Source organism: Lethenteron reissneri, chromosome 37, assembly GCF_015708825.2.
Source record: "Lethenteron reissneri isolate LAM-NWPU_2019-01 chromosome 37, ASM1570882v1, whole genome shotgun sequence".
NCBI classification, from domain to species: Eukaryota; Metazoa; Chordata; class Hyperoartia; order Petromyzontiformes; family Petromyzontidae; genus Lethenteron; species Lethenteron reissneri.
This window is the reverse complement of record NC_083815.1, coordinates 13,229,782-13,243,242: the sequence shown is the minus strand read 5'-3', so window position 1 is coordinate 13,243,242 and position 13,461 is coordinate 13,229,782. Positions and strand designations below refer to the sequence as shown.

The following is a 13,461-nucleotide window of genomic DNA, read 5'->3' as shown; positions in this document are numbered from 1 at the left end:
AATTGCTTCCTGTTATCCACAAACTTTTTACATGTGTCGTGACTGACTCAGAGACACTAAGAGTAGGAGGCACTCTGTTTATTAATATGGCCTGACAGTAACACTTAGTAACCACAGTTCCCAGTCAGGACAGCTGGTAGACTGCCTGACTGGCGATGCCGAGATAGTGAAGACGGAGATGACGGTGAAGACTCCAGCAGCACGACGGGATCCCACTCCAAACGACAGCCCCGAGGTTCCCTTCCGGGCCTCCTCTTATACCGCCCCCAGCCACACCCCCTTCTGGAACCTACTAGCGGGTTCTTGGTGTGCCCCTTCCGTGACCCTTCCCTAGATCCCTCTCTGGTCTATCACCTGGCATGATGTCAGTCAGGGCCGCTGTAAGCTGCATATCCCCTTCCCTGCCAGCAGCCAGCGCTACGTGACTGATTCTATGTCACTACACATGTAAGTGTAGTCCGTCGGCAAAGTAATCGTATTCCTGCAATTTCTTCAGTTTAACACGTAGGCTTTCACGACCAATATCATCCATTATACAGGGTTTTTAACAATCAATTCCTTGTTTAACACAACAGACTTGTTCCTAAAAAATTGCCGCATTAAGCGAAAACATTTCCCCAACATAAATTATGTAATTATAAACATTGCGAAGATCATGGGTTAAAGCCAGGTATATATTTGGATCTAGGTGTGTAGATTTACAGTGGATTCCGTTAGACTCGGCACAGACCTTAATCACTGCACAACCTAATTAATACTTACTCCAGTAGTCCATGTTTCCATTAGTCACATAGCTCAGCCCAGCAGCCTAAGCAACAGACAGTAAGATTTAAACATAATTCATGAGCGAATCATTTTAAAATGATATTGTATGTCAACCTAGCCTGTGAATGTCACACATTGCAACTGTGTCAGTAATTATTTGCACATAATTCAGAGGAATCAATAAATGTGTTACTGGTATAGCTGGAGATGCAAACATTACCTCAAATATGTTGCTTGTCCACCACCAGTAATAATTATAATCATAGTATTGATATTGATACTGTTGGGAGAGACAACAGGTAAATAACGTTGATCAAAACTAACTCACCATGCATCATTTTATGCAAGGTAAGGAGGTCATCATAGCCAATATAGTTCATGAAACTTCATCTCACCATCACTTCCTTTTGCTAGATCCCGTAGCTTTTACAAAATTGTTGCCTAGACTTCTGAGGTCTGGTTTTATAGCAGTTAACAACAGGGGTGTCAAGTTTTAGCATATAGAGCCATATTGACGAACATGATGAGTGGTGCTCGATGTAGACAGTAAAACAGATAGCAGAGAGATGTGCAAGAGAGGTAAATGGAGGTTTACTCATGAGAGACATGGGGCAGTAAATGTATTAAAATAGTACTATAAAAAGGGTAGGACATGTATGGAAAAGTGAGATGGTTAATCTTCAAGGTTTTAGTGTTCAAGAATAAATCAGATTAAGCAATCAAGATTACAATAAGGCTCTCAAAACACGACAAGTTAAAGATCATTCAAATATGTATGTTCCAACATTAACAGAAGAAACAGAGAAAATGTATGAATGAAATAAATTACCTTACAATAATGAAGTGAGGGATAAGGGAAGTGAGCATCTACTAGAGTTTATAAACAGGAAAGCCATGAAAATAATGTACACCGTATCCTATAAAATGAACACATAGAAGCCAATATGGTGGGTTTAGGAATGAGATTGACAAGTTTCTAATGGCTGAACCCCAGATTGTCAGAGATGTCTCTGTTGTGAAAAATTTAACACAAAAAGTGATCACAGATTGGTGTGATGTGAGTTGCACTTCAGTATAGCCAGATAAAGGGCATAGCTAAGTTTAGATAAAGCGTGTATATGCCTATGGGATAGAGTGCATTGAAAATGGGTAGAAATATGCTTAGGCAGTTAAGAGATAACATAGTCTTAAACCCAGAATGTTCAAAAGCAAAATGAGGTCAATGGAATTTTTTCCCCATATTTCCACACAGAAATACCCCCCATAACTCATGATAATGATAGAATATTCAAATTAGTGGAAGCATGGTATGAATGTCTCTTTCGCAAAACAAGTCAAATAGCACGAGAACATGACCATCTCTCAGATGAAGCGGAACCAGTTCCAGATTGCACACTTGAACAAGTAAATATGTCATTGTGCATTATGAATAGTGGTATAACTGTGGACATCATCAACGTAGCAGGAATTATTATTGGAAATAAACCTAGCAGACGTGTCCACTAAATTTCCTATTTTATCCAGTTCCTACATTATGCTGCTGCTATCCCCATTCAACATTATGATTAATGTATTCAGTAAATATGAAATGGCTAATACTTTCAATGTAAATGTATTCATGTATCCAGTAAAAATAATTAAATATATTTTAATGTAGCTCATAAACTTCTCCTTGACTGACTTTGCTTTTAATATATATTTTGGTACTTTCTTCATGTAATCTTAGTGTGGCTGTTATATTTTGAAATGTTATTTCTAAATATGTTTTACTTATGTCTTAGTTTGTGAGAGCTTGGATGACTGAATCAATTTCTTCTGAGTCAAAGTATTTTTCATAGTCTACAAAACCCAAGTCCAATTGTAATTACAATTCTCAGATTAGCACGGTTGGCAAATAAGTGTCGTCACACAAAGCATCATGTAAACATACAACGTAGATTGTGGTTAAATAACGTTTCCAGGGGAAAAAAATAACTGGCATCCCCATACAACTTGCCCTTTCTGGCGATAGGTAGAATGCACATTTGTTATCATACAACTGCGGACATTTCGCACTTGAAAATAAATAGTCATCACTTGAATGCATCTACTGTAGAATGAAGAGTGTATGATAACAGTGACCTCCGTATCTCACCAGGAGAGAGGAGAACTGGCTTGGGTAGTCTCTAAATAAATTTGCTGGAACCGCAATGACACCAATAAATGACTGGGGGTCAGAGGCTGTGACTTGCAGGCTCACACTAGTCCCAGGTTGAGCTGTTGTTGTGCTCCACTTCACCTCCACCTGCGAAAGTGACAATTAAGTCAAGTTGTGTCCGCCAGTCAGGACAACACATGACATGTGCTAATCATTCTTGGATTCAAGGCTGGAACCCGAGAGATATGCTCAAAACCAGAATCCGAGGCTGAGTTTGAGACTGAGAGACATGAGGCCAGTCCAAGGCAACGTCTGGAAGCCTTTTAGGTCAAGGCCAGTGTCAAGTTCATCCAAAGCCAGATCCTCTCTGCTAAGGTAAATGTTAAGGCTGGTGTCTCTAAGCCAAGTCCTCAGACCAGAGTCACACCCCCTAGGCCAAGGATGAGACCTGATAAAATGTTCGAGATGATCCCAATGCCAAGGACTGGTCTTAAGGCATCAAGGTTGATGTTAATTATAACCTTGTAAGAATAGGGATTTAATTTATACAAGGCAACAATATCTCAGCAACTCAAATCACCTTAACATCACATCTCACCTCGACATTCCACTTTCTTGCTGCAGTCTAATCAAGGGAATCCACAGTTACAGCTGTTTCTGTCCATCACAAGTTGCATGCAGAACCAGCCAATAAATGGGCATTATTATGCCAATAGGCACATGATGTTGTATATAGTGATTTCCCAATGGGATAATTTATAATTGATCAAATCTGGACAATGATGCTAGTACACGTGGCCTCTTTAAAATAAAGTCACAGGGAAATTAACACCCATTATAAAGCGGTTGGCATGTTTTAATGGATAGTACACCTGCAACGTTCACTATGGCAGCCGCTATGTTTGACTTACAAAGCTCTAAAACAAGGACCAACTCCCTACCATTCGGCCACGTCTCTCAAGTGAGTATGGCACTTTAGAGAAGCAGTCCAGCATGGTCTAGCCTCACCTTGTTCTCCAAGTCCTGCACCCTCAGCTGTACACTTTCATGGACGATGTAGCCATCGTCTGTTCCATAATATACGATGATGAAGACTACAGGACCCCAGGCACTTGAGGGAGTCAGCGTAAATTGTGGAAAGCGAGCCACACCAGCCTCTAGCACCTGGCCTATTGACACGACCTGTTGAAAAACAAACCAACACTGCATTGTTAACAAGCGTGGAATTACAAATAGTTATTTTAAAATATTACTTTATTTTAAAGAGATATTATTCAACATGATCCTGTCAGCCATAAATTATAAACAAGGCATTGAGTCTAGCATTAGATAATTACATGGAGTGGTCACTAATTGCACCTTATTAACCAAAACAAGATTATTGTCTAGGTTGGGTTTAAAAACATCAGAATTACTATTTCTTTTTTAACAAGTACATTTGGTCACATGTGTTTTAAATAGTATAGTGGTGTCAATCTCTGGTTCTGTGCAAAGGCACGTTCTTGGTTCAAGTTCCATTCATCCTATCCATCCCACTGCCCCCCTTACCTCACAACACCTCACTCCCTACTAGGCCTTATGGGCTGTATTTATGGAATATAACAAGAGGGTTTTCCCCTTGCTTTCCTCAACAATTTAGATTTAAAGCTTTCGTGACTGCAGGGATTCATGAGGACGGCTGCTTGCGTTGTGGCCGAAACGTCGTGTGAATTATTTTATTATGTTTTATTTTTAGTATTTTATTACTTCCCTTCTACGTGACTTTACCGAAAGAACCAAGAAGATTCCTCAACAATGTTTAGGGATTCTAGATTTGAAGCTTTCGTGACTGCAAGGATTCACACTCTTAGGTTTTTTCGGTAAAGTCACGTAGGTAAAAAATAAAATTAAAATTAATTAAAGTAATAATAGAAATAAAATAATAAATCACGACGTTTCGGACCAAGGTCATAACTTATTACTGGATGATAGAAAGACCAAAGGGAGCGGAATATTTGAGTATGTCAAGGAATTTTTAGAAGCGTACTGGCAGTCTGTAATGTCTACTGTAGCCTGGTTCTTAAACTGAGTGAGCGTACTGGCAGTCTATAATATAGACTTATTCTTGGTTCTTAATAACCATTGCTACAGTCTACATTATAGACTGCCAGTACACTCACCAAACTTAATAACCAGGCTGCAGTCTACATTATAGACTGCCAGTACACTCACTTCGATAAAAAAAAACCAGGCTACAGTCTACATTAATGGTTATTAGTTTCTTTATTATTTATATTTCTTTTTTTATTTATTTTTCACTTTATTTTTTATTATTTTTCTATCTATAGGATGGCAAGCTACCATTCCTGATTGTTTTGATCTAGAAGAGACCTGATGGCTCGTTGGGACATTCGGTTTACAGGAAAGCCACCCACACGGATGCCTATCTAAAGCCTGACTCCCACCACCATCCAGCCCAGAAGAATTCCCTCATCAAAACACTACACCATAGGGCCCGTTGCATCTCCAACCAGCACCACTTAGCCAGTGAGTTGGAGCACGTACACCAAGCCCTCAGGATGAACGGATACTCGAACCATACCATCCGCAAAGCTGTCACCACAGCCATGCGTGGAGACAACCTTCTGAGGATCCAACCAAAACCATCACTTTACCGTACATAGCAGGGGTTACCAAAAATATTTCCAAAATCTTAAACAAACACATGAACCAGGTTCGTTTCCACACAGTATACAAAATATGTGACTTAATCCCATTTGTAAAGGATGTGATTCCTGACAAGCAATACCCTGGTGTCTACAAACTGAGTTGTGGTTGCGGCAGCAGTTACATTGGAGAAACGAAACGACATGTCTCGGACCGCATTCGTGAACACAAGGCAGATCTGAAACACGGTAGGACCAATACCTCTGCTGTTGCTGATCATTGTTTTAACGCTGTGGGCTCACACGAAATTGATTTTTCCAAGACGGAAGTACTCAGCAAACCTACCGGCTACCTTCAGAGATTTGTTCATGAAGCCATCAAGATATATAAACACAGACACAACTTCAACCGAGAGGATGGGTACAAACTGAGCAATCATTGGAAGGACGTTATTAACCAGGTAAAGTCTTAACTGAATGTGATGTTTCCATCCTACCTGCCTATGTCAGCTGTTATTTCTGACTCTCTGTGTCTCTCTCTCTATGTCTCTCTCTTAGATCTCTCATGCTCACATGTCCTTCGCATTGCACTCTCATGCCTTTGGATTGCACTCTCATGCTCACATGCCCTTTGGATTGCGCCCTTTGGATTGCACCCTTTGGGTTGCACTCATGCCTTTGGATTGCACCACCCTTCGATTTTACATTCACATTAGCATAACCACTTCCATGCCCTCGTTTAGGAGGCCGCTTTTGATTGCACTACTCTTCGATTTCACATTAACATGCTAAGCTCTCACACTAACACAGCCACTTCCGTGCCCTCATCGAGGAGGCCCCTCTCCTATCTTACAGTTACATGCTAATTTCTCACGTTAACATCACTAGCCCCAGCACTTCTTTATGACCCTTGGGCTACACCCATTTCAAACCTTTTAAAACAGTCTGCCTCAGCAGCAGACCATGCTTTCCCACCTGATAACGGACGCTTGTGTTGTGCCCGAAACGTCGTGATTTATTTTATTTTATACATACGTGACTTTACCGAAAGAACCAAAGAGTATACTATTATAGAGTTAGTATAGATACTACTACAGCCAGTACACACTGCTATAGAGTTAGTATCGCTACTGCTACGGCCAGTACACACTGCTATAGAGTTAGTATAGCTAGTACTACGACCAGTACACACTGCTATAGAGTTCGTATAGCTACTACTAAGGCCAGTACACACTGCTATAGAGTTAGTATAGCTACTACTACAGCCAGTACACAAATGCTATAGAGTTAGTATAGCTACTACTACGGCCAGTACACTGCTATAGAGTTAGTATAGCTATTACTACAGCCAGCACGAACTGCTATAGAGTTAGTATTGCTAATACTATGGCCAGTACACACTGCTAAAGAGTTAGCATAGCTACTATTACAGCCAGTACACACTGCTATAGAGTTAGTATAGCTACTACTACGGCCAGTACACTGCTATAGAGTTAGTATAGCTACTACTACAGCCAGCACGTACTGCTATAGAGTTAGTATTGCTAATACTATGGCCAGTACACACTGCTATAGAGTTAGCATAGCTACTACTATGGCCAGTACACACTGCTATAGAGTTAGTATAGCTAATATTACGCACAGTACACACTGCTGTAGAGTTAGTATAGCTACTACTACGCACATTACACACTGCTGTAGAGTTAGTATAGCTACTACTACAGCCAGCACACACTACTATAGACCTAGTATAGCTACTACTACAGCCAGTACACACTGCTATCGAGTTAATTTAGCTACTACTACAGCCAGTACACACTGCTATAGAGTTAGTATAGCTACTACTACAGCCAGTACACACTACTGTAGTGATAGTAGATACTACTACAGCCAGTACATACTACTGTAGTGATATTAGATACTACTACAGCCAGTACATACTACTGTAGGGATAGTAACTACTACAGACAGTACATACTACTGTAGGGATAGTAGCTACTACAGCCAGTGCACTACTGATATAGAGTCGATATATACAATTATAGAGCTAGTAGATATTGCTATAGTGTCAGCAGATACTGCTATAGTCTGCAGATACTACCATAGAGTCAGTAGTTACTGCTATAGAGTTAGTAGATACTACTATAGTGAGTGGATACTACTTTAGAGTCAATAGATACTATAGATTAAGTAGATACTACGATAGTCATTAGATACTACTGTAGAGTCAGTATTTACTACTATAGAGTTGGTTGATACTACTATAAAGTCGGCAGATACTTCTATTAAAGTCGGCAGATACTACTATAGAGTTAGTAGTTACTACTATAGAGTCGGTAGATACTACTGTGGAGTGAGTAGATACTACTATACAGCCTGTAGATACTACTGTAGAGACAGATACTACTGTAGAGACAGATACTACTATAGAGTCACTAGACACTACTCATTCTATTGTATGTAGGGTGTGTACATATATATGCCTACAGGGGGGTAAAAGTATATTTTGAGGGGGGTAGGGGGGAGGTCGACAATTTTCGGAAAACTTTTACATCAACTATTTATCCTTTTTGATTCAGGACTTCTTCAAGCCTCTAAATTGTATTGATGGACAAATGGACAGACAAACGGAATGTTGGGCTTTCACAATAGCTTAGTACTTGTTTATGTATATGTTATGTTTTTAAGACAAGTTTTGAAATATATTTTTCCCCCGGCAACGCCGGGTACTTCCTGCTAGTATTTTCTTACCTATAAAAGGCATGTTTGTCAATCTGTGTGTAGACGAGACTTGCGAAGGATTTGGCTCATGAACCGTGGGGTATAAGTTTTTAAAAGTTCTCAGGTACCACGTGATAAGCCCCGTGGTGAGCCAGCACGATTCTGATTTCGCATCCGTCAACTTTAAAGTAGTTTAATTACCAATTTAGTATTATTTATTTCATTACATCACTGAGCGCGCACCAAAGCACGCATCTGCGCATGCGCGATAAAGCATAGACGTGGTTGCCCCTAGCAATGCACACGCGTTCTTGGAGCGGGGGGGGGATTTTCATTCGCGTTAAAAATGCAACAAAAACACACAAGACTGAGGTACATTCTTTAAAGTGTGATGTTCTCTTCTACCCCCCCCCCACCCCAATGTGTGCAATTAGGGTCGGTAGATACTGATATTATAGCGCTTACGTACTATTACTGTAGAGCGGGTGGGGGGGGGTAGCAGCCCACCCCCAGCCTGCCAAGGTGCCACCTCGGCCACTGGGCAATATAGGCGAGGCTGGGGGCTCTGCACGGGACTAGGCCTCACCACTGCACTGTCAGGTAAGTACTATAATTATTGGTGACGACCGCTTGTGTTGCGATCGAAACGTCGTGATTTGTTTTATTTGATTTTATTTCTAACTACGTGACTTTACCGAAAGAACCAAAGAGTAAAGTCACATAGATAGAAAAATAACTAAAATAACACTCATGGAGGCTGTGGCCTGCTTCTTAATCGGAGAGAGTTTTTACGTTTGGTCAGTGTACTGGTGGTCTATAATGCACACTGCAGCAATGGTTGTTAAGTTGGGTGAGTGTACTGGCAGTCTATAATGTAAACTGTAGCCAGGTTCTTAGCCTCGGTGAGTGTACAGGCAGTCTTTAATGGTTATTAAACGCTCACTCAGTTTAACAACCATTGCTACAGTCTACATTATAGACGTCAAGAACACTCACCAAACTTAATAACCAGTCTACAGTCTACATTATAGAGTGCCAGTATACTCACCCCAATTTAGAACCAGGCTACAGTTTACATTAGTGTTTTTTTGTTTTTTATGCTTTTTTACTTTATTAATGATTATTTATTCACTTTGTTTTTATTATTATTATTTTTCTATCTACATCACTTCACCCAAAGAACCAAACAATATATATTGCTGCAGTCATGAAGGTTTTAAGTCAAGAAGTTTGCACTATTATATACTTAGCATAGCTACTACTATAGACAGTACACACTGCTATAGAGTTAGTATAGCTATTACTACAGCCAGCACACACTGCTATACAGTTAGTATAGCTACTACTACAGCCAGTACACACTACTATAGAGTTAGTACATACTACCAGACAGGAGATACCATTACGGTCAGTAAATACTGCTACAGTCAGTAGATACTACTATACAGTCCGTACATACTACTACGGTCAGTAGATACTACTATAGAGTCAGTCGATACGACTGTAGAGTTAGTAGTTACTACTATAGTCAGTGTATATTACTATAGTCGGTAGTTACTATGATAGAATCGCTACATGCTACTACTATATGCCGTTGATAACTACTGTAGAGCGGGCCGGGGGATCGTGGGTGGGGGGGTGCAGGGTAGCAGCTCAGCCCCAGACTGCCAAGGTGCCACCTCGACCGGCTGGGCAATCTAGGCGAGGCCGGGGGCTCTGCATGGGACTAGGCCTCACCACATCTATGTTTGCGGTGTCTGTATGGTGTCTGTGTGTGTGGTGTCTGGAAAAACAACCCCCTACCTCCACGCGGTGCCAGACGGGCAACACTGTCGTGAACATTGCTATGGGGGGAGGGCCAATGCCCATTGGCTTTTCCCCTCATGGCGTCTGTGACCACCACAGTGGCTAAACGGGGGCTCTGGACGGGTGCGAGGGGCTTGTATCCCCTCCACCTTCAATTAATTACCACGGGACTACGATATGAACATAAAAATGTAATAAATAAGCTTGTACCGAAGGCCCCCGGGGGACAGGCTTCTATGACGTCTCCTGGCCAAACCCCAATTGGCGGAGCCAGGAGATTGAATCTTCACCCTCAGGTCTCCTCCAGAAACAACATAAAACCACTACGGATGGCCATGTTGAATGTTCGAACGCTCACTGCGGAGGAGAGGCTGCCACTCCTTTGTCGGGAGCTTGACCGGTACCGCCTGGATCTCTGTGGTAATCAGGAGGTCCGGTGGAACGGTTCTAGCTCCTGCCACCATGAGGGGTGGACAATCCTCCACTCGGGGCAGGAGACTGCCAAACAACAGGGTGTGGTTCTTCTTCTGAACAAAAGAATGAAGGGGGCATGGGAGCGTGGCGGTGAGGTGTGGGAAGCTGTAAGCCCCAGGATACTTTGGGCTCGCCTTCCCATAAACTGGAGGCGAGGAGTGGTGGTCGTGGTTACTTATGCCCCCACCGAAGACAAACATCCGTGGAGGGATGCAGGCAAAGCCGATGAGTCAGATGCCTTATATGACCTTCTGTCACAGGTGCTGGCTAAAGTGGCCACTCGGGACAGTCATCTTGTTGGGTGACTTCAATGCCCGAGTTGGTCATGATGCTGGCACCTGGTCTGGAGTGATTGGAAGGCATGGGCCTGATCAGCTCAATAACAACGGTAGGAGGCTGCTAGTTTTTTGTGCAGCCCATAGGCTTGTAATTACCAACACGCTCTTCCGGTATCGGCGCATCCACACAACATCATGGATGCATGCCGGGTCCAAGCAAGAACATCTGCTGGACTACATAGTGACAGACCAGCGGATGCGAGCCCATGTCCTTGACACCAGGACCTACCATAGAGCTGATCTGCCCTCTGACCATCGACTAGTCATCTGTAAGATGCACCTGCCATTCTTCCACTCCGGTGGTGGGTGTACACCCAGGACCCCATTCAAACCAAAAGTGGCCTGGTCTCAGTTAGCTGATGAAAGTTGCAAGCGATAATTTCATCATCGCTTGCAGCTGGGGTTGGCATCGTCCCCCCTCCTGATGTCGAGGGTAAATGGGCGAGGTTTAGGACTGTGGCTCATTCAGCTGCAATGGCTGCTTTGGGTACATGGTCCAGATCTCCCCCAGAGACCCTGGCTGACAGAGGAGGTGTTCAGGTTAGTTGAGAAAAAGCGACAGGCCCACTCTCATCGGCTACAACATCCCACGTCAGAGAATGAGGAGGTTTACCGCAGCCTTCGCTCGAAGGTTCGAACAGCCATAAGGCACTGCAAGGATGGGTGGTGGTCACGGGTTGCTGAGGAGATAGAGTCTGCCTAAGTGGCCCGCGATCACAAATCACTATTTAACTCCATCAAAAAAGTAACCTGCAGCACCACACCTATTACCATCATTAGGGGAATAAACGGTGATCCAATCTCCGACCCCCAGGAACAGGTTTGCAGATTTGTTGAGCATTTCTTTGAGGTCCTGGGGGAGGGAATTCCTCTGCCAGGAAAACATCATGGCACAAAGTGGGGATAAGCCTGCTGAGGATGCGGTGCCTCAAATATTGGAAGAGATCACCCCCTGTGAGTGGCTGGCTGAGGTGCCATCTGTTGAGGAAGTACTGAAGGTGATCCGGAGTCTGAGACCAGGAAAGGCACTGGGCAGAGATGATCTCCCAAGTGAAATGCTGAGGGGAGGGTGGCGTTTGTGCACAGACTGCCCTGTATGACATCATAACAACAGTATGGACCACTAGACGGGTTCCGCAGGATTGGAAGGATGCCCTGGTGGTCCCCCTCTTTAAGAAGGGGGACCGCACAGACTGTAACAACTACAGGGGCATCTCACTCCTCAGTGTGCCGGGAAAGGTCCTGGCAAGGAGTATTCAACATCGCCTTGCTAGGCACGCTGAGGAGGGGCTTGCAGAGCCCCAATGTGGTTTCAGGAAAGGGCGGTCTTGCACAGATGCCATATTTTCTGTCCGTCTGCTACAGCAGAGGTGTAGGGAATTCCAACAAGATCTAGTTCTCTGCTTTATTGACCTGGTCAAGGCCTATGATACCATCAGTAGGCCGGGGTTCTGGGTTGTTCTTCGTGCTTTCGGAGTGCCTGACCCTCTGCTCACGATCATTAAGGACCTTCATGATGGTGAGCGGGCCCGGGTAAAACTACGTGGCCGGGAGTCAGAGCCTTTCCCTGTACACCTTGGGGTGCGACAGGGATGTCCTCTGGCTCCCACATTATTTAACATCTATTTTGACCGCGTAGTTCGTGAAGCCTTCCATAGCTGTACCGGCAGAATATCCATTTGGTACAGATATAATGGGAGGCTGATCGACGCCCGGGTGCGATCAAGGGATGGCTCCCTATTGGTCAACCACGTTATGTATGCCGATGATTTGGTAATAGCTGCTCATTCAGAAGAGGCGTTGGAGACGCTGCTGCTGAGACTGGAGCGTGCCACTAAGAGGTGGGGCCTTACCATCAGCCCCACCAAAACTAAGCACCATCGGACACTCCACCCCCACAACTCCCAATCGGTGATGGGGCAGTAGTGGAGAGAGTGGAGAGTTTCCCATACGTGCGCAGTGTGCTTATGACCAGCTCCAGTTTAACAGCAGAGGTCTCACTCCGAATCAGTCGAACGGCAATATCTTTTCATCGGTTACGTAACGCTGTGTGGAAGCTACCTGGTCTGTCGCTCCGCACGAAGCTTCAGGTCTTCTCGGCCACAGTCATTCCCTCCCTTCTCTACGCTTGCGAAACATGGACCCCCCTAATGGAGCATCTTCACCGGTTGGAAACATTTAGGCTGGCCTGCCTATGATCCATCCTGGGTTTAACCAGGCTGGATTGTGTGAGGAGCTCACAAATCCTTGAAAGATCTGGGCAAAGTCCCATCGGTGAGCTCCTCCGGCAGGCAAGCCTGCGTTGGCTGGGTCATGTAGCCCGCATGCCCAGCCACCGCATGCCTAAACAGCTTTTGTTCGGCCGGATCGAGGGGGCTAAACGGGCATGGCACGGGCTAGAGAAAAGATGGAGTGATGTGGTACAGGAGGACGTGGAGCTGAGTGGACTTGCCGATGACTGGTACCAGCGGTATCAAGATCGGCCTCTGTGGAGGAGGCTCGTGAAGGACGCTACTGGGCAGTTGGAGGCAGTCGCCCTCCAAGAACAACGGAGGGCGGAGGAGCAACGCTCACA

The 13,461-nt window shown here is 44.0% G+C and overlaps 1 protein-coding gene across 2 annotated transcripts in view; it reads right to left on the bottom strand.

The window, feature by feature from the left end:
- Positions 1–13,461, bottom strand: part of LOC133351427 (CD109 antigen-like) — a 93,786-nt gene that overhangs the window by 45,882 nt on the left and 34,443 nt on the right. For both annotated transcript variants that reach the window (XM_061566625.1, XM_061566627.1), the window contains 4 exons: positions 3,911–4,084; positions 2,900–3,049; positions 986–1,045; positions 763–808 (listed from right to left, as the gene is read on the bottom strand). In XM_061566625.1, the coding sequence (XP_061422609.1) occupies positions 763–808; positions 986–1,045; positions 2,900–3,049; positions 3,911–4,084 (430 nt within the window). The remainder of the gene's footprint in view (positions 1–762; positions 809–985; positions 1,046–2,899; positions 3,050–3,910; positions 4,085–13,461) is intronic.